The sequence below is a fragment of the Aulonocara sp. 'chitande type north' Nkhata Bay genome, linkage group LG18 (genome assembly GCF_057382095.1).
Source record: "Aulonocara sp. 'chitande type north' Nkhata Bay isolate Kocher_YH1m ecotype deep benthic linkage group LG18, A_spYH_male_GT1.1, whole genome shotgun sequence".
In the NCBI taxonomy this organism is placed as follows: Eukaryota; Metazoa; Chordata; class Actinopteri; order Cichliformes; family Cichlidae; genus Aulonocara; species Aulonocara sp. 'chitande type north' Nkhata Bay.
The window spans coordinates 16,412,590-16,433,072 of record NC_141361.1 but is presented as its reverse complement, the minus strand read 5'-3'; the positions used below and the strand labels follow the sequence as shown (position 1 = coordinate 16,433,072).

General features: G+C 39.8%; 1 protein-coding gene across 1 annotated transcript; it reads right to left on the bottom strand.

The window, feature by feature from the left end:
• Positions 1–3,259: 3,259 nt before the first annotated feature.
• abhd3 (abhydrolase domain containing 3, phospholipase) lies at positions 3,260–19,643 on the bottom strand. Its single transcript, XM_086272210.1, has 9 exons — positions 19,362–19,643; positions 15,551–15,714; positions 13,667–13,849; positions 12,304–12,349; positions 9,561–9,673; positions 9,115–9,288; positions 7,229–7,277; positions 6,976–7,141; positions 3,260–6,819 (listed from the first exon to the last, which is right to left on the bottom strand). Exons 1-9 carry the CDS (start codon positions 19,521–19,523, stop codon positions 6,638–6,640), a joined length of 1,239 nt encoding a protein of 412 aa, XP_086128336.1. The 5' UTR covers positions 19,524–19,643; the 3' UTR covers positions 3,260–6,637.
• Positions 19,644–20,483: the final 840 nt, after the last annotated feature.

Sequence of the window (20,483 nt, the reverse complement as noted above, 5' to 3'; positions counted from 1 at the left end):
GACATTGACATGGATGTGTAATCGCCTTGCCAACGTCTGGACAAAGAGCCAGACTGTCACCCTTTGGAGGAAATTGGTTAAGATGTTTAGGAACAACCAAAGAACCACTAAGCCTCAAGCCAGCCATGAACTGGAAATTGCTGAAACACCAGCATCACTGTCCACAATGAAGTGAGATTTACATTGGCATGGACTGAGAGGGCGCCGACTAAGAAAGAAGTTCGTACTTCCAAATCAACACCTTCAAGCTCAACTGAAATTTGCCACTGCTCATGTGGACAAGCCAAAAAGTTTTATGCTCAGACAAAACAAGGACCGGAGCGAGTAAAGTTTTCAGCGTTCCGGTTGTGGAACATGGTGGTGGCAGTATCATGGTCTGGGACTATTTTTTTGACACTTGTACTGATGCATTGCAGAAAGTGATGGAAAGATTTTTCACTTCACCTCAAATCAACAGCTTGATGGTTGAAACTTGGACACAATCAGATGTTCCAACAGAACAATGATCCCAAATACATCAAAACTGATTTTGGAATAGATAACGCAGGATAACATGAAGCTTTTGGAATATTTCGACCTCAGCCCCGTTGAAAATTTGTGGACTATGCTTAAAAGCTGGGTCTGTGCAATGAAACCAACCAGTTGAAATGAACTCTGCCAATTCTGCCAAGAAGAGTCGTCAGCTATCCAGCAAGAACATTTGATTAAGTGACATTTAATCAAATATATTGCTGGGAGTGTATGTATACTTTTGATCCTATATGTATGTATACATACTGGAAAAAGAACAGTTCAAAGAAATACCCATGATGAGTGTATGGAAACTTCTGATCACTGTATAACTCCTTCATTACTTCTTATCATTTGGGCTGCATGTTTGAATTCTATAAGCTCTGATTTCCATTGGTTTTGATGCTTTCATGTTGTATTTTGAAGACAAGTGGACTGATACAAAGTTTAAGTAGGGTTCTTCAAGCATGTGGCTCCCTGTCTTTAGCCTGTGATTAACAGTATCCTCACTCTCATCCACACAATGCCAGATCTTTTTATTCTGCAAGAGTAAACCCCGGGGTCTTGTTTATTTCCGAAGCAACATCTCTCCTGATGTGTTTTTTTTTCCATCTCAGCACCTCTGTATCTTTGTTGTGATTAATGTACAATGACCTTTCTCACTATCAAGAAGAGAAATAGCTTCATAATGAATGCTGGGCTCTTTCTGGCATCATCACTGTCAGGGCACAGGGGCATTGTTGGTCCAGGGACATTACTATTTCAGCTCCTGTGAGGTAATATTAGAGCAGGCTTTCCATCAACCTACAACCTCTGTGTGATATAACACAAGGCTATTTTCAGCCAGCGGCTGTCAGGACTGGATAAGAAAGTAAAGGCATGAAAGGGCGCCTGGGATGCTGATTCTGGCACCTCATGATTGTTCTTCATGGAAAAGTTTTAAATGATTTTTATGCGTTTGAAATCTGATGCTTGCAAAGATGTCAGAGGGGTAACTCACTATTTTAAGGCTATTAATTTACAGTGCTATTAGCTTCCTGTGGTACACAGTTTTCTTGTTTGGTTTCATTGTTTAATTTGGGCTTTGAGGTGATATTTTTCCAAATTCTGCAAGGTCAGAAGATTAAATGCATTTAAATTATTTCTCTCTCCTACTGTAGCCCATTTTATCAGCTTAAATTAAGTTTCACATATTCCCAGAATGTATCTTCAAAGTTCAGCAATACCTCACCGATCGCTCACAGGTGCATGTAGCTTTAAATGCAAATTTGCTGCTCCTGGCCACACCCATGGATACCAATCAATAGATAATAACCAATACCCAAATTAGAAAGCATTTATTCTGGGTTTAATTAATATAAATAATGGAATGGTTAATGATAGGTATGAATATTTTTTATGATATAGCCCTGAGGACAGAGTTTAATGGTTGTAATGGTTATAGATGGTTATAATAATAACTCCTAACTGTTCTTCCAAGTTTCATTTTCAATAAAATATATTAAAGCCATCATTACTGTTGTGTTTTCATGACTTAGGTAAAAAAGGGCATGCTGTTGGGGGATAGATGCTGTTTTTCCAAAACAGTATCGTAAAACCTAAAGAATATACTCTTCCTGCTCTTTGAAATATTATTAAGGATTAGTCATCCAGTTAATAATGTCAGAATATTACAATACTTTGTTAAATCATGACCTATGAAGACTGTGTAATGGTTAAACTGAAGAAAAGTAAAACAAAAAGATACAAATGAGATGTTTTTGGTGAAATTGAAACGATGAGCTGCTTTTGCAAGGCGTTGCAGGTGAATAAAGACCAAAAAATAAGTAGAGTATCGCTAGGTGGTTGCCAGGCAACAAGATGGCTTTTGTGGATATAAATGAGAAGTTATTGTCACAGAATAAAAACGATATGATGCTATTATAAGGCGTTACAGGTGCACAAATGCTAAAACCATGTCATTTTAGCCCATTGCTATGTGGTTGCCAGGCAACTTGATGATGCCATAATATCTACTGTAGATAAAAAACCACCAGGGGACTATTATGCACCTGTGTGCCAAGTTTGGGGCTCAACTCATGACTGTGTAGAAGAAGAAACAAGCACACACAAACATGCTTATTGCTTATGCTTCAGAGATATGTATGTATATGAAATTTGCCACTTTTTAAATTTTTTTGGTGGCAATCCCAGTAGATATGTCAAGAAAAAGCAACAATTGGATCAGATACGGAGGGTAAAGTCCAAAGTGGGACATTTATATTAGATAGATAGACAAAATTACTCACCCTTCTTGGCAGTCTACTCTAATTAATCACAGGTTTTCATATAACCGAAGCTCATCTGTCTGTGGGCTTATTGAGGGCTTGGTCTGTGGGGAAGTGGAGTGCTGGCGGATTACAGTTGGCTTTTGGTGGATCACATCCACTACTGCAGTCATGCATATCCTATCAACGGCTAAGCTCATGAGTGTGGAGCGAGTCAATTCTAAGGCCCAAATCTCAATCCGATGGTGTGAGAGGAGAGACAGTGTGACCCTTTGGTGACACAGCGGTCACGCAGTAAGCCAGCTCAAATGGTGGACTGTCAAATGTCCTGGCGTCAGAGGACGATGATGAAGGCAGTCTCACGCGACTCTTGGGAAGGCTATCCAACTTTGTGTTCTAAATGTAATTATTACAGAAAAAACAAGTTTAAAAGAATAGAAAGAAAAAAGAAACAAATCTGGAGACAGGAGCCAAAATGACTTAGAATTTGTTTATTTATTTATTAAATACAGCATATTACACTCATGTTGATAATCCGTATATACTAGTACTTATATCGAGACATTGTTTTAAAGTTAAACTCTTTATTGCCGCACATGTTAAACCGAATGTTTAATTTTCTTCTTTTTATACAGTGTAAAAAAATGAAATGAATCCTATGAACAGACAAACATGTCCTTTGTGCTACATATTACAAAGTGGTGTTAACGTTCAGGACATGATGACACTGATAAGACACATGCTGCACAATGGACACTTGGTAGGACAAACAAACACAAAAATAATAATTCCACAGGAACAGGAAAAATCCTTCACGCAGTGCATTACTGAAAGTCTGGCTTCCAGTCAGATCTGATTGTTTCACTGATACTAACTCATACATGGTAGCCAGCCCCTTGATCATTGTTGGCAAAAGAAAACAAAAAATGACTGGAAACCAGGCTTTGCATTTAGTAAAGCAACATCTAACACTTTCAGTCACCGTGTGCATTATTTCATTCACATCCACTGAGTCTAGCACCCTCAGACCTACGTTAAGGACTCGTTTTCAACATTTGAAGAAAGAAAACCTTGTGAAATTTCCATACTCTCATTTGCTCTGTTCAACCTTTGGGATGCACTTTCATTTTTCTCATGAAATGAAGTGCTTTGCATTAAGGAATTTTTCAACTTACATAGTGCAATTTTACATTCCTCGTCATTGATGAATTTGTCTCCATGTCGTAAAACTATTTGGTGCATGAATGGAAGAATGAGTCAAAATAAAAGTGCATGCAGGAGACATACAGACAGGAACAATTCAAAATATGCTTGTTCGATTTCGCAGTGTGGGATAGATAAGGAGGCTGACACCACTCCACTCTCGGTCTGCTACATATGAAGCTGCAGCCAGAGGCCGGTTACTTGATTAGCATAAAGAATGAAAGAAGGGGGAAACTAACTCAGCTTGGTTATCCCTGTAAAGCTCTAAAACAGGTTGATTTAGGTAGACTTTTCCTGTTTTTTAAAAAATTTTTTATTAAAATGGCAGCCTCAACTAGCGGACTGACAAATATACATTGCTTTTATACATTGAGGCCAAGGGCTATTATAAATGAGCCCTTCGTCATCAGATGGTTAGCAGGTTTCTGTGGATGTCCGTGTGTCTGCCTATTCTTTTTGCAGACAGTTTACATGATAATGAACTAACAGAGCATAACCTAGGCTTTAAGCATTGATTATACTCTGTTGCAGAGATGGACATTGATTTACAGTTCGAGACTCAATAGCTGCGTAGTTTTTTCTGTTACACTTCTCTGAAGTCTGTTTTATGCCCACTGCCTGGGATAGATGGGTAGCTGGTCCACTGTTATTTAAATTCTTCACAGACGACTCCGTGCAGTCACAAAAAACAGGCAGGTACGCAGATGCCCACACAGATGTTCGCACGCACTGATGACAAAGACATCCAGTGGACTTGAACCAAATAGATCAGCAATTAAGATCGTAGAAGGACTTTGTGCTAGTGGAGCTTTTCGTTACGTCGGAGGGCATATCCTATCATGAGATACCTCAGAGAACCAGGGTTACACGGGTAACCAAACACATTAAAGTCACTCATGAGACTAGGAAATATACTGTGTTCCAACTGAAGAGTTGGAAATCCCAACTTTGATGTAGGACTTTCCAATTTGAACTCTACACAAGCTTTTTATTTTTTAATTTTGGGGGGGGGGGGGGCTAAATTACTTAATAACTCAAAAATTATGAGTTATGCATCTGAGAAGTCAAAATTATAAACTACAAAAAATTTGGAAATAACCCAAAATACGATATTTTCCACGTACTACTACTACAGCTGGAACGGTCAACTCGAGAGTGGCGTCACTCCTACCTCTGACAACTCAGAGGTAAATGAAACAAAGCTTTAGTCCAGGCACTACATTATCTGTCTGTGTGTGGTAAAGGTGAGTACTTATTATTATTGGACAGATTTTAGGCAAACCTATATTTTAATACTTATTTTAGACCATCTGATGTAGCAAAATGTCAACTATGCAACAAATAAATAAATAAATAAGATAAAAACCAATTAAATTTGCACTTTTTTGCTTTAAAATGTGTAATTACTATGCAGCGAGCTCAAACTACTGCATTCGAGGACTTACGTTTCTTTATGAGTGCTTTCTGATTATTTATTAACAGCGACAAAAATTATGCCAAAATATAAGAGCTTTGCAATTTCATGTTTAATTTGTGGGTACTCCTCTCCCGTGACAATTCTTCTCCTGGCAACGAGAGGGAAGTATCCCTTAGTAACATTACACTAAAATGCAGAGAAAAAGTATTTTCCCTCTTCCTGATTTGTTTATTTTTTTGCACATTTATTAAATTACATTACTTACATGGTTCAGATCATCACACAGATTTTTATGTATTTACTCTGGTTATCTTTGTTAAATATTAAAATTTATTTTGCTGATCTGAAGTATGAAAATATGAAAAAAAACCCCTAAGAACTCAGGAAGAGGGAAAATACTTTTTCACGGCACTGCATTTTATTTAGAGCTTCAGAGGCGCTGCTTTCCTCTGCTTCCAATCTTTATGCTTCCAATCTTTAAGCTATTCATCTCATGATATTAGCATCATATTTAAAAGAAAGTCAATTCAAGCTTCACAACTCAAAAGACAAAAATATGAAACTATTACTTTAGAAGAAAATAAATAACTTTGTGTGGACGTAAACTTAGAAAAACTCAAACTCCAGGAGAATAACTGAGAAAGTACAAAGGAGGGAAAGAAGTTAAGGAAAATGAAGTTAAGGAAATAAAAAAAAATCCCTGAGGGCTAAAATCCTACAGATGTCTTCATGATAAAAGCAATAGAGGATGCTTCATAAACAAAAATGACTGGAATCTCATGTACAGTACTGATGATTGCACACGGTAATCACATAATTCTTTAGCTAGCTAATGCACAAATGGGCACAGATTCAGTATTTCAGCTGTGACATGAACAGCTTTGCTTGCAGGACTACAGACTTTTAACTGTATGGAATCAATAAATTAATGCTGAGTGCAACACAAATGCTGCATTCAATAAAATGTGCCCTTTAAAATGAGAAAGAATGAGGATTTTTTTTTTGCTTGTGGCAGCAAAAATAGAACAGACCTATGGAGGGCAAGGATAGAAGAAGTCATCAGAAGAAAGAAAAACTGCAGAACTGGTCTGGTAGAGAGGAAAAGGTAGATGTATTGCAGAAAGGGCTGAATAAGGTATAAAAAACAAGAATGGGATTTAAAATGGAAGAAATAAAGGACAGAATGTATCAAGAAGACATAATAAAAATGTAAAACTAGAACATCAGTTACATCTTCTTATCAGGAGAGGTCTTTGAGTTGGTTGCTTTGCTCAATGACCGCCTTTGCAAACTGCTTGAAGACTCGGTCCATATAAGTGCTCTGACGTGGCCACAGGCCCTCCAGGAAACCAATATGGCCGCCGTGATGGGTAATGAGCATGGCCAGGTTAGGGTTCTGTTTCACTGCCTCCACTGGAATGGCTGCAAACAAAACACAGAATTCACTTTTTGTTTTGTTTTGGTTTTTTTTGCTTAATCTCTGTGCAATGTCTTTACATGACATGCCAGAATGTTATCATTAGTTCACGTAGTTGAAGTATTTTCACCCATGAACTGGACTTTGGACTGGAGACTCACCGTGAGATGGAGAAAAGACATCGTCAGCAGCGTTGAGACATAGCATTGGCACCTGCACAGATTTGAGCCTGTGGACAGGACTGGCATCGCGGTAGTAGTCGTCATTGGTAGGATAACCAAACATTATGGAGGTGAACCTCTCGTCAAACTCTCGGATGGTCCTTGCCTGTGGGAATGCGGTAAAACGATTTATTCGGTCTACTTTATTTAATGAAATTGGCATGGCTTAACGCCGCTGAAAATAATCCCCTACCTTCATGACATGATCAATGTCGTAACATTTTTCGAGCACTGGTCTGTGCCTGCGGGGCAGATTTAAAACAAAAACAAAAAACAGGTCACTAACTGCTGTTAGGTTACATGACTTGCATTTGAAAATATTCCCCAGAAATGCTGACAAGGTTGTAACAATATAATAATCTACCCCGGAAAAGAAAAGATAAATTCAAAAAAGCTTTTTTCAATAAAACATCAACATCGATATGAGAACATTCCTCCTGCTAATGAAATTCAGCTCCTCACACATAGCCTTCATTTCCTCTCAGCATGATCCCGGTTTCAGATGTGCAAACGTTGTCATCAGTATTTGTCTTAAATAGCAATATTCTAAAGAACACAATTGGCTTGATGATAAGCTAATATCAGTTATATTTATTTAAAATAAGCATGAACTGATATTCTCATTCGCATCAAGAGAAGTAAAAAACGTGGGGGTTGTAGAGGCTGCGAAAAATGGGCCGTTTTAGCCCGTTGCTAGGCAGCTTCAATTCAACTTTTGTGGATCTAAATGAGTTGATGCTTTTGTTAAATGTTAATTGCACAAATGCTAGAAAAAATTGCAGTTGCTAGGCAACATGAAGATGCCATTTGTGGATGTCATTTGTGTATTATATAAGAATATTTTTATCCATCTATTAATTCTGGACTGTGGCTTTTTGAACTTTTGGCATTGAATTCATTAGCTGTTCATAATGGTGACTATTGATCCTAATTTATTCTCTAGCATTTTTGGAGCCTTTAGTTCTTGTTATAATTTATTTTTCCAGTTTCATTTGTTTCCTCAGTGTTTCCCGTCTTCTGCGTTTGTGTCAATTCTTCTTCGTTTAGTTCAGTCCCGTGTCTGCGTTTCCCTGTTTATTGTTTCTCACTTCCTGCCTTATCTTAGGCGTTATTTCTCACTTGTGTTTTGTGTTTAGTTTTACTTCACCTCATGCCTCAATGTCTTTCATTACAATCACATGTGCCTCATGACCCTGCTGTGTCCACTTCTACTAATTACCCTCATGTGTAGAAATAGCACTGTCTTCTCCTCAGTGTTTATCAATCCACCCTTGTGTTGTCCCTGGCTATTAAATCAGTTATTAGTCCTTTAGTCTGTTATTAGTCTGGATTTCTGGATTTACTATCATCATCATCATCATCATCATCAATGCAATAAAGGTGCTCTTTAGGTTTACACTCAGCTATTTATCCATCCTGCATTTGACATATGGTTACACAGCAAATGACAGTGAGACAGCGAGGGGAAGTCTCGATTACCCAGAGTGACACCATGTAAAGGTGGTTCAGCCTTGACCTTTACCTTTGACCCTGTTGCTGGAAGGCAACAGCGCAAACCACTACATCATCATAATTATTATTTACTTAAGTATGATTAAGCATTTATTGATTTCCGATTAGGCTTTTACCTTATTAAAATATTTGTTTTGTCATATTGTAATTTATCGAGCTGTCACTAGTCTACGTATTTGAGCTATTTAGTTTTAATTAAATTTTCTAACCGGATTAATAAAAAATATCTTCTTTTACTTCTTCTTCTAACACAATAACTTAGGAAAAACTCAGTGATATCCAATAAGAAAAATGATGAGGCAGCACTAGGTAAATATATATATATGTATATGTCATTGCTCATATTAACACACAAGTAGGAATATATTGTGGATATGTAGTCAGGCTTTGTTTAAATGTTTTGTTCATCACCTAACAAATAATAAAGCATACCCCTCCCCCCCACAACTTTTAAATGAGCAAACCAAACATAAATATTTGAAACCCAGTTATTCAAGCCTCTGTTTAGAATCTAGCACTGGCAGTGACTTAGTGGCTGTGTTAATCCCTGCTCTGGCCCTGGCTGACCTGTGCACAGAGGCTTGTAGGCAGCTGGTGAGGTAGGAGTTGAAGAGGAAACGGTCCAGGGGTTTTTCCAGTGAAGCAGTGCACTCAAACACATCCCAGCCCGCTGAGAAGACCACGACCCCTTTCAGACAGGTTTCCCGGCCCTTGCGCCCCAAGTAGTTTGCCAGCATCATCCTGAATATGGAGAGAGGGAGAGATGAAGGGACAGAGGGAAACTGAATGACCAATCCCCCAATTCAGAGGATTACCGTTGTGCAATAAAAAACACATTATTTGGCAGACAACTGGAAAATAATAAAACAAAGCACTGACATGTCCCCAACACACAGTAAATGTTCAATATCTCACAGTTTACTAAAGCTGCATCGTGAAAAGTAGCTTTAATGTTTATTCTGACTTTTATTAGCAGTATGTGCAAGCTAGCTTGTAAAGAGTGGCTCCATTACCCGCCCATGGACACTCCTGCAGCCATGAGTGGAGCAGCTTCATAGGCCCTCTGGATGTGTTCAAGAACAGTCTCCAGATCCTCTGTGTTGGCTGCACAGTAGGTCCTTGGGGTCTGGGTATGACAGCAACATAACACAGTCACTCCTGCCTTTCTGATTCTTTGTCTCTGTCAAAACCACGATGAAGACCCAACAAAAGTGAAAACTGGAAACTTAGTATAGTAAAAACTTAGATGACATTACAGTTTATTAGTTTGGTAGAGCAGCTGTTTCTTCTAAAGGATTTTATGGAGACAGGCTGACAGTCCACAGACATACTGAAATTCAAACTGTGCATCAGAATAGAGGAGAAAGGTGATTTAAATGAATGTGATGTGGTTGTTGGTGCCAGAAAGGCTGGTTTGAGTATTTCAAAAATTTCTGATCTGCTGGGATTTTTCCACACTGCCATCTCCAGGGTTTACAAAGAAGGGCCTTCAAAAGAGAAAATATCCAATGAGCTGCAATTCTCTGGGTGAAAATGTTTGTCCAGAGGCCAGACTGCTTTGAACTGGCATTTAGGTAACAGCTACTCAAATAACAAGGCATGCAGAACAGCATCTCTAAACACACATGTTAAACCTTAAAGCAGATGGGCTACAGCAGCAACAGAAGACCACAATGACTATCACTCCTCTCAGATAAGAACTAGAAAGAGAGGCTCCCATTGGGACCACCAAAATTGGGCAACAGAAGATTGGAAAAGTGTTGCCTGGTCTGATGAGTTGAAAGCAATGGATACGTCCTGCCTAGTATCGATCATTCAAGCTTTTGCCAGTGATCTCATGATAATATGGATATTTTCTTGGCACACTTTGGGCCCCTTAGTAACAACTGAGTGTTGTTTAAATGCCCTAATCTACCAGAGTATTGTTGCTGACCATGTACATCCCATTATGACCACAGTGTACCATTCTTCTGATGGCTGGTTCCAGCAGGATAACGCACCGTGTTATCACTAAGGCTTAAATCATCTCAAACTGGTTTTTTTTAATATGTCACAGAGTTCTCCGTATTCAAATGCCCTTAACAGTCAGTATCAATCCAATAAAGCACCTGTGATGGAACCAAAGATGTGCAGTAAATAAATCTGCAGCAACTGGGTGATGCTATCACAACAATATGGACCAAAATCTCTAAGGAATATTTTCAGCACCTTATTGAATCTAAGGTAGCTCTGAAGGCAAAGGGCATTCCAATTCAGTAATAGCATGGTGTACATAATGAAGTATCCAGTGAGTGAACTCTATTGAAACCTTCAGTCATTTGCTCAGTAGACCACGAGAATCTCCTCTCTATAAAGCCATGAAAAGTGGATTCACATTTACCTGTTCACGCTGTGTATCTACATAAAAAATGTTTTAGCAGGCCAGCACAGGATAACCCATTTTTCTGAGACTCATTATTATTGTTTATTTGGCAATTTCTGAGTATGATAAGAATGCTGTTCTGTGTATGTGGGGGTGACATTTTATTCGACTTGAAACAGTGTTATCACTCAGTGCAGGCTACTTAACATTTAAAACAAGCCTGCTCTAACTTGAAGGAGCCTATTTAACAAGTCCAGTTTCTCAGCTCTCCAAGGCTGCTCATTAGGATTCAAGAAGAAGCTCAGGCAAACTATATTCCTGCTTTTCTGTTCTCTTATGCTTCCTTTAATAGTTCTGGACAAGAGCAGAACTTTAATAGGCCACCAGATCTTACTATGCTTATTTTTATATTGAATATATAACAAAACAACAAATTAATAATGTCTCAGGGGAACAGACTTAGCAGAGTGAACATATTCACTGCAAAGCAACTCCACAGGAGAGTGTAATGTAATAGGCGTTTTCTCAAGGTCTGGAAATAGGGCTATAGCACTTAGGGATAATCTTTGTATCAGTGTGCATCTTTCACACAGTGGGCCATTTGGAAAAACTGGCCTGGTTGAACAATGGAGGATATTCACACTTACTGGACAGAGAAGCATGCAAGTGCTAAAGCATTTGCACTGAATATCGCACCATTTTCTCCACTGACAGAGGGAGAAAACTGCCCCAACGACCTGGTACGGTGCCAGGATTACAGGGTCCAGCTCAAATGTAATAACAGCTGAACCAACTGAGTTCTGGATGTAAACCCCAATCAAACACAGTGACACTGGATCCTTTGCTCTTGTTTCAAATCTGAAGGTTTGATTTTGTGCACTCTCTCCAGGTGATAAAACACCACTTTGACTAAAATCTCTATGCAATGGTGATAGTAAATGTAGCAGGTAGTAGACGGTATCTCTATTCTAAAGCAGAGACATGCAGAGAGTGCAGAGAGTGGAGCCATTAAATGCAATGTGCATGGAATACAATATCCAAGTTTGAGCTAATTTGTATTAGCTCAATATACCCGAGTGCAAGAGGAGAGATTAAGCCAGGTGTCGGGACAGCACGTGTTTGGCGAGCTCATATTTCTGTGGCTCGGCATTAAAATACAGTATCTGTCTGTAACTTAATCCCTGCTGTGCAGCAACATTGTCTGTTCGGCGTCCACTGAGGCTCCCTGTGGGCTCTGCGACACGTGTGCAACAGAAGAAAAAGAGCAACTCTACAGGGAGGTCAGCTGTCCTAAACAGTCGTGTCTGACGCTGTGAACATGGACGGCGCTTACGGACGAAAAAGAAGAAAAAAAAAAGAATGAAATCTTTGACACGTGTTGGAACAGATCTTACCAGTAATGTTTCACCAGAAACTCCTCTGTTGTTGAAAACCACGCATCTGAAATCCACAAAACATATATAATTTTAATAATCACCGTCAAATTTAATGGGCAGCAGGTAAATGTTACATTTTGAATATATTAGATTGAGTTTGTCGAGAATGTAGTGCTGTTTCTTGACATTTTATACATAATATTTGGATTTATTACTATAAAAACTAACTGCATGTTGCAAAGTAATTGTCTATGTTGTACATGTGTATGTAATATAAGGAGATCTGAACTGATTAGTGCATTAAACAACCACTGACTAGCTCTTTTACTCAGCTTTCCAGAAGAAAATCCAAAGTTTGCTGATAAAACATCCTCAAATGTGCCTTCGATTGGTGTAAACTAACCAACTTCAGATTTCAAACTGGCTAAATCGCTAGTAAATGGCTTATTTTTTACATTTCCTTCCAATTTCAGGATTTTACAGTTAATCAAAAGCCTATAAAAGCTCACGTCCAAATGAAAGCAACAGCCCAGATTTCTTTATACAAACATTTCTTACATAAAAGAAATGAACTGTGTATACGATGAAGTGCGCAGGGAGGCACAGCTGTGTGAAGGAACTGTGTTTGTACTGCAAAGCAAAGGCATCAGCATCTCGCCAGTCATCTATTATCTGCTGGAGTCAGACCTGCTGTTTTTATAATCGGCATAACTCAGCAGCAGCAGCAGCAGCAGCAGGGCAGAGCTGTACAGGGTGCTGGGCGAGAGGAGGGGGGAGAAGGAGGTGGTGGTGGTGGTGGTGGTGGTGGAGTGCTTAAACACACGCTGCAGCATACACTCGGAGGCTGGTCCGGGCTAAGCTGCAAAGCTTGTACCCGGATAAGCTGTAATTAATTAAGCTACACAGACAGGGGAGAGGGGTGGAAGATGCTGAGTTTGCCGGCTCTCTTCCCATGCCTTTCCAAATCTGTGTGAAAGAATGAGTGCAGAGAGAACATAGACAGGGCCTATTGGAGATGAAGGAAAGTGGAGGGGGAAAAAAGTGCCTCCCTCTGCAACTCTTCAAGCTCGGGCTACATTTGGCTATTTACAAAAGCAGCTCTCGACACGGAGCTTAGCTGCCCACTTTATTTGTGATTTCACCTCAAATAACCCCGAGCCCCTGTCACTCATGGACCCATTATATAAAGGTATAAAAAATCTTGCAAAAGCACTATAGAACTGGTTGCAGATTTTACTTTGCAATCATGAAAGCCAGTGAAAGTTCTTTCACTTTATTTGGACATGAAATCTGCAGTCTGTGTGGATAGCAAATTAGAACATAAAGCAGAGAAATTGTCAGTTCTTTGAGTCAGCCAGGCTATTCAGCCAAGACCACCCACCTATAGCCCAGATCCCGGCTCTGTTGGACCATGTGTAAGATGTAGGACTCTCGGCTGGTGCCGGTCAGACCGGGGAGGAGGAGGACTGTGGGCCTGGTGGCAGGGTCGGGATGAGAAAGGCTGTCATCGTTGTCGAACCAATCCAAAGAGATCTGTCCTCCATCTGCTGCTTTAATGAGCTCACTGCAGAGACGAGAAGGACACGCAAGTCAGCAACACCGGTCTTCCTGACAATGATCACTCTGTGCGCCTGTATATATCGTCTTCTTCGTTTCATCCATTGTATATATACAGTATATATACAGTCAGACACAAGCATGGGACAACACTGGTGTGAAATTTGAATTAAAAAGCATATCTGCTAATGAAATAGCTATAAAAACAGTGGAAATAGTCCACTTCTTCTTTCACATCACAATTAATACTTTTAAGTAACGGGATTACTTCATTGCATCTGTTACACACGCTGCTAAAGTGGGGACTGGATATGTGAGCACAACACTCACTGACAGCTGCCTCATTTCCCTTGCGAGCACCTTGTCAGCAGACTCTGCAACACAGAGCAAATTCAAATAAAGAGGAGGCCATTGCACCAATGGGTTCTTATAGCTAATCAATTTCGTGGATGCACAACCCGTGCGTGGCAGATGATGTAATTCAGTCTCGGTGCATTTTTAAACCTGCTCCGCACACACAAACGCACACACGCGACAGCCGCTGAGCCCAACTTGGCCGTCCGGCGGTTAAGAGAGACAGCGTGAAATTACAGAACGGCCATGAAATATGCACCTGAGGCGAGACTTTAAAGTCAAGAAAGGCCAATTCGGAGAAACCAGCAGAGTCCGTGGTGCTAATCCCCAGCTATGACAACAAGCTGAGTGGAATTTCACCCAGACAGCCTACGATACATCGGACATCTTTCACGCTGTCCGTCCTTGGGTCAACCTTGTATAACTTCATTATAGGAGGAGTGTCCTGCTGTCCCCGGAGGCCATGTGATAATAATTTGAGTGAATGCAACTATCAGTCTTTCTAGGTTTGATGCGGTAGCACAGACCTCCACTAGCATCTGTACACCCAGGGGCATTATGGGAGCATTTTTCTCCTTGACAAAGATCTCTGTGAAAAGCAGAGGCAGTGTCAAAGTCCTTGTGGCAGATTAATGGTGTACAGTTCTTAATTCTTTACCGTTTCCCTTGAATTAAAAGTCATATTTAAACAAAATCAGCTGTGGTTTTATGTAAGGAATTAAGAAAACAAGGAAAAAGAATATTAAAGATTGTATTTTTGTCTTTTACTCTAATGTCTAGTACATGGTACAGACACCTAAACATAAGGACATCAGATCAGTTGTACAGTTTACAGTTATAAACACACAGACTTGGGCAAAACGCATGTACGTGAAAAATGAGGGTCTTTTTTTCCCCAAGTGAAAACAAATAAATAAGTTATACATGTGTTATAATTAAAACCAAATCTGTCTTCACTCATTCTAATCTCATATCTTGAGATATGTGGGGGGTAGGGAATGCAGTGCCAATTAATCTTCAGCAGAATGAACATTTTCAAGGAGCAGGCCTGGCGGACCAAGCCAGCACGGTGACACAAAGGATCTCTTTCTCCTCTGGGCTTTGGAGATTGGCAAAGAACAAGAGCCGGATTTGTTTCCAGTTGTGGCACTGGAAAGAACGACCAACAGCAATTTCTCAGTGAGCAAGTTTGATAAAGCCAAGCACAGTCAGCAGCAAAATACTCAAAATGTTTTCCCTGACATTTAGTAATGCTGAAATCTCTTGCGGAACAAAATTGATTCAAAGGAGAAATAAAATATAAGCTTAGAGGATGAAAGTGACAATTGGCACATCAGTCACAGCGGGGACTTACTTTCTGTAGATGACCCCCGGTTTGGCTGTGACGAAAGGTCTCAGCAGAGTCTGGATGCGGCTCTCCCAACACCAAAAGGTGGGGTAGTAGGTCTCTGACACTACTGGACATTGCTCCCTCAGAAAATGGTAGAACTTCTTACCTCCAGAGATCAGCTGTGGCTTCTGCAAAACAGACGTGAATGTAGGATGGCACAGGTTAAAATCATATAAGAGACTTCGTCTCCCTACAGGACTAATTTAAAGTGCTGTTATTTAGTCTTAATAATAGACCCATTACTGTAATAATAAATTTACTGTCACATGCGGTAAAGCTAAATCTAAATATATTCATTATCATCAAATCACATCTAATACAGACCAATACAGATCTAACTGTGACAGAGTTTGCTTTATGAGTGCATAAACCTACAGTTGTGCATGATTAATATGCACAACCACGTTCAAGCATAGCAAGCTGCTTACTTTGCATTAAGTCACGGGTGTCAAACTCATCGGCCACACATGGCCCAATATAATCTCAAGTGAGCTGGCCTAGTTAAACAACTGCATAATAACCAACCTTTTAATGTAAAGAAATAAACACGCGCACACACACACACACACACACACACAATTTGCATTCCCTGACTTAGGGTATAAAAGTGGTTGCTGGAGGTTGCGGGTAGGGCTGCTCGATTATGGCAAAAATGATAATCACGATTATTTTCACTGAAATTGAGATCTCGATTATTTGACGATATTTATTTAACCCTTTAAGACCTACTATAGAACCAAGTCCGCCAGAGCTTATATTATTTTTTTACATGTTGTAGTGCCATTTGTGGGAGCATTTCAAGTTGCTAAATAACTGTTATAGCCCATATTTTAATAATATGTATGCATTAAGTCCATAGTAACTACATTAATTGCAAAAAAGTGCAATAAATTACAAAAAAAATTGAAAATCGTTTTTGTTTTTTTTTTACATATATTTCTACTTGGAGAAATTTAAGAGGTTTATCCCTCAAAACTTTAAATACAAAAAAGTTGCAAAAAATAGTTTACAACAACAGGAAACTTATTGTGAGTGTCTTCATAGTTTTATTTTGGAGATACACCAATTTTTATATACTGCAGGAAAAACAAAAAAAACAATCCTATGATGCAAATTTGCAAAGAAAACAGCAGGTGCATCAAAATAAACTATTTCCAGCAGTGCAATTCGAGCTCTAAGCATCCCAGAAACTATTCAGAAAAGTCAAACATGACCAGTGTAGGCTTTTAAGGCCTACAAGTAAAAAACTACATTTCCGCGAAAATGACGTCACTTCCGGTTTCGGCCAGGAAATGGCGGACATGCGACAGTTCGGGCTGACGACTTTTTCAATGTGGGAAGTGTTACGAACAGCTGATCGGATCGGCAAAGCGTGTTTCTGGAATATTACGTTTTTGTTCCTGCAAGCGCTTTTTATGCAATTTTTGCAAAGCTTTATGTGGAAGGAAACCGTGACCGAGGACAAGCTGATGGCATAAGATGTAAGTACAACTCCTCTGGTTTCATATGCAAAACAAATTATTGCGCTAGCTTACAGGGTTCAGGTTCTACAGGGATTTAAAAATAGTTACACAAAACGGAGCGTGCTGCTCTGACCGGATTTAAAGGGTTAACAATGACTTTAAAAAATAATATAAAATAGTGTGCAACGCCACTGAAGTTTTTTTTTACCTCTCTTTTCAACCAACAGCAGTCACTCTCCTCTCCAAATAACTTCTGCTTAGCTTTCCGAGCTTCCCTCGGGTCCTCTTAATCAGCGGTCTCCAACCTTTTTTGCGCCACGGATGGTTTATGCCCGACAATATTTTCACGGACCGGCCTTTAAGGTGTCGCGGATAAATGAGGGAGGGGCTAATAATCGGCTCAGTCATTTTTAATGATCGTTGAAAGCCCAGATCGTAATCGTGATTAAAATTCGATTAATTGAGCAGCCCTAGTTGCGGGTACTCTCCATGGCAACGCAGGTCTAAAGACCAGTCACTCACCCCCTGGCAACCACCTCTCACTAGGAAAAATGGCTATAGGTATTTCTTTAGTAGCTGGTGTAGTTTGAATGGAAGTGGCAGATTTATCCACAAACACTGGCCAGCTAGTCCCCGAGCTGTAGTGAAACGGTGAAAAGTGTAGTGCAAACTAGAAACAGATCCTGTTTGCCTTCAGTGCAAAAGCAGAGAGCCACAACTTCTATTTGAAGGCGAACATTCCCCAATTCCAGCTTGTGCTGCAAAACAAATATTTTCAACCATTTCAATCTGCTAAAGGTTTTCCTCTACTGAGAGCCAGCAACCTCCGGGATCCACTGACAAATAGTACCTGGTGGTTGTATCACATCGCTTATGGTGGGGAAGTCAGTTTAAAGCAATTTAAGCTACAGGTTTTATTACATTTCCATTACATGTTGTTGGGAATTGCATTACCAAGTTTAGAAAGCATTTATACGGACTGTGTGTGTGTCTCATCACTCACAATAACATTGTGAGTGATGAGACCTCTTCCTTTAAACTACTACCATCTCCACAGCACAATTACCCCCCCCCCCCCCCCTTTTCACAAAAAATAGGTCTAAACTGTCTTTTCTGTCTCAAGCCATCAAACCTCTGAAAGCAGAAGAAAGTGTGTGTATATTGTTTGCATTATTTTGATGTGATTGGTTTTTATGTGTTGTTTACAAATGTTAATCTAGGTAATTAAATCTAAACAAAACAAAATTAGATGTGAAAAAAAACTGACTAAAATAAAATAAAATAAAATTATAAAGGCAATATCTTTAGTTTTAGTGTTTGTTAGTTTGGCAAAAAAAAAAAACCCAAACAAAATCAAAACTGACATTTTATTGAAACTTTGCCACTCACAAGACTGTGAGTCACAAAAACTTAATAAAAGTTACAGAACTACAATATTTCTGGTGTATTCAAAGGTCAAGTGACTTCTGCTACAAGCAGAAATAAATAAATGCAAATTAAGAATAAAATAAACAATAAAAAATAATGATTTTTGGAACAAGAAAAAAAACCTACAGTATTTTAATCTTTATTTATGCTAAACAACTTTAGCTCTACCAACACTTAAACAGCCATACGTTTTTCATCCCTGTGTAGTACAGTGAAGAAGAAAGTGAAAAAACAAAAAGAAAAACTTCCACCCTTCCAGTAGACCGGATTGGAACCTTTGGCGGGCCGGTTCTGGCCCCCGTGCCTCATGTTTGACACCACCGCTTTAAGAGATTCTGACTGGCAATTTCACAGATCCACGTTTATTTTAACCACATTTATACATTCAAACCCTAAAGTCACACACGAAAAGCTTCTTTTTATTCATTTAGTGAACGCTGTTCGTCTCCATCCTTTACAAATGAACGGCGGCAGCTCAGCGGGCGTTACATAACACCTTCTACCGGCATTTCTAGCTTACAGTAAAAGCTAGCCTAGCTTCCCTAATGCCGACGTCTAACTGCAGTCCTTTTCTCGTTACATACGAGCTAAACTTTAATATGGATAACACCCATTTTGGGTCTATATACGGATTAGTGTTTGCTCCGTGCCTGACATCCGACGTACACGTGCTGCTTTGCGGCGTTATCCCTCCAGTTAAACTGATGCCAGCTAACAGACACCTCCATCAGCACCTACGCCGAGTACCATCACCAGTCCCTGGCAGTTAAGATGCTTCTCCGCGAAAGACCACACACCGCACACGGGGATTTATGTGATATACAAGCCGTATACCGTGAAGACTCCCCTCAAAAGACACAGACCCTTAAGTTAATGTCAATTACCTTCGCTACTGAGATCAAATAGTAGCAGGTGTACGCCGCGCTGAAGCCCAGCACCAGAGACAGACCCACTCCCGAACCGAACAGCCCAACTTTCACTTGGTTCTCCAGGTAATGCGACAGGTCTCGAGTCAAAATGTTGAAATTTAAGTCCAGCGAGATCATTGCAAGGTCCCTGGTGTTTCAGGTACTGCGAGGACAGCGGCCAGCTCTGGTGATACGCGGCTGTGTGTGCCTGCGAGCCCACAGTGAAGGAGACAGTCAAGGGGACCCGATGAGGACAGAGATATATAGGTATCAGCGACAGGTGGCGCTCTTTGACCGGCTATGCAGAACAGGGAACTCAGAATCATCCCTGCGCCCCCTGCAGTCCACAGACCCGCAGTGCAGCACAGGGATTGGAAAGCTGACGGTTCAGCCAAAAACTAAAGCGAAACTAAAGCTGGCGAATTAAATCAATAAAAAGGTGTTTGGAAAAACAGCAGCAACATCACTGTGCACATTGACCTCCAGAAAATACACTTACTGCTGTGGAAGTACAGGGTGAAATTAATTTACTTACCAAGCAAAACAGGCAAATGCCCCAGCGGGTACACACCTCCATGGGGACCAGTGGAGGTGTTTACCTTGTGGAAATTTGTATAGTTTAATTTAATTGGAGGGGACTTATGGCAACTGTTTTCCAATCTATTCCCACAGACAGGCAACCTGGGCTAAAAAAAAAAAACAAAACTTCAATACATTATTATTATTATTATTTTCAGTTTTTCACAAGTCCAAAAACAGGGAATCACTGGGCTTAAAGAGCATTTTTGATCCAAGGGCCACACAAAGGGTTACAATCATTCAGTATATTGAATATGTATATTCAGCTGGATTGGAAACCAGTGTAATCTAATCTGATTGTTTTTGGATTACCTTTAAATAAAAAATGAAATGATGTAAATTTTTTAGAAAGATGTTTTTACTGTGAATAAATGCATTTTGTACATTCAGCTTGTGCAACTGACCTGATCAAACAGCCTTTCAAAAACAGTGCTTACACAAAGTACTGGTATATTGTGTGAGATGCTGTGTTTTCTGTGCATGTTTATGCTCATTATTGCAGTACTTTTTACTTGCAGT

What these genes read in the sequence shown, in the direction of transcription:
- abhd3 (XM_086272210.1), bottom strand. Translation starts at nt 19,523, where the DNA reads ATGATCTCGCTGGACTTAAATTTCAACATTTTGACTCGAGACCTGTCG. An exon ending in ATTTGATCTCAGTAGCGAAG is followed by an intron (nt 15,715 to 19,361) that starts GTAATTGACATT and finishes TCTGTTTTGCAG; the next exon opens with AAGCCACAGCTGATCTCTGG. An exon ending in CTACAAGCCTCTGTGCACAG is followed by an intron (nt 7,278 to 9,114) that starts GTCAGCCAGGGC and finishes TCTGCCCCGCAG; the next exon opens with GCACAGACCAGTGCTCGAAA.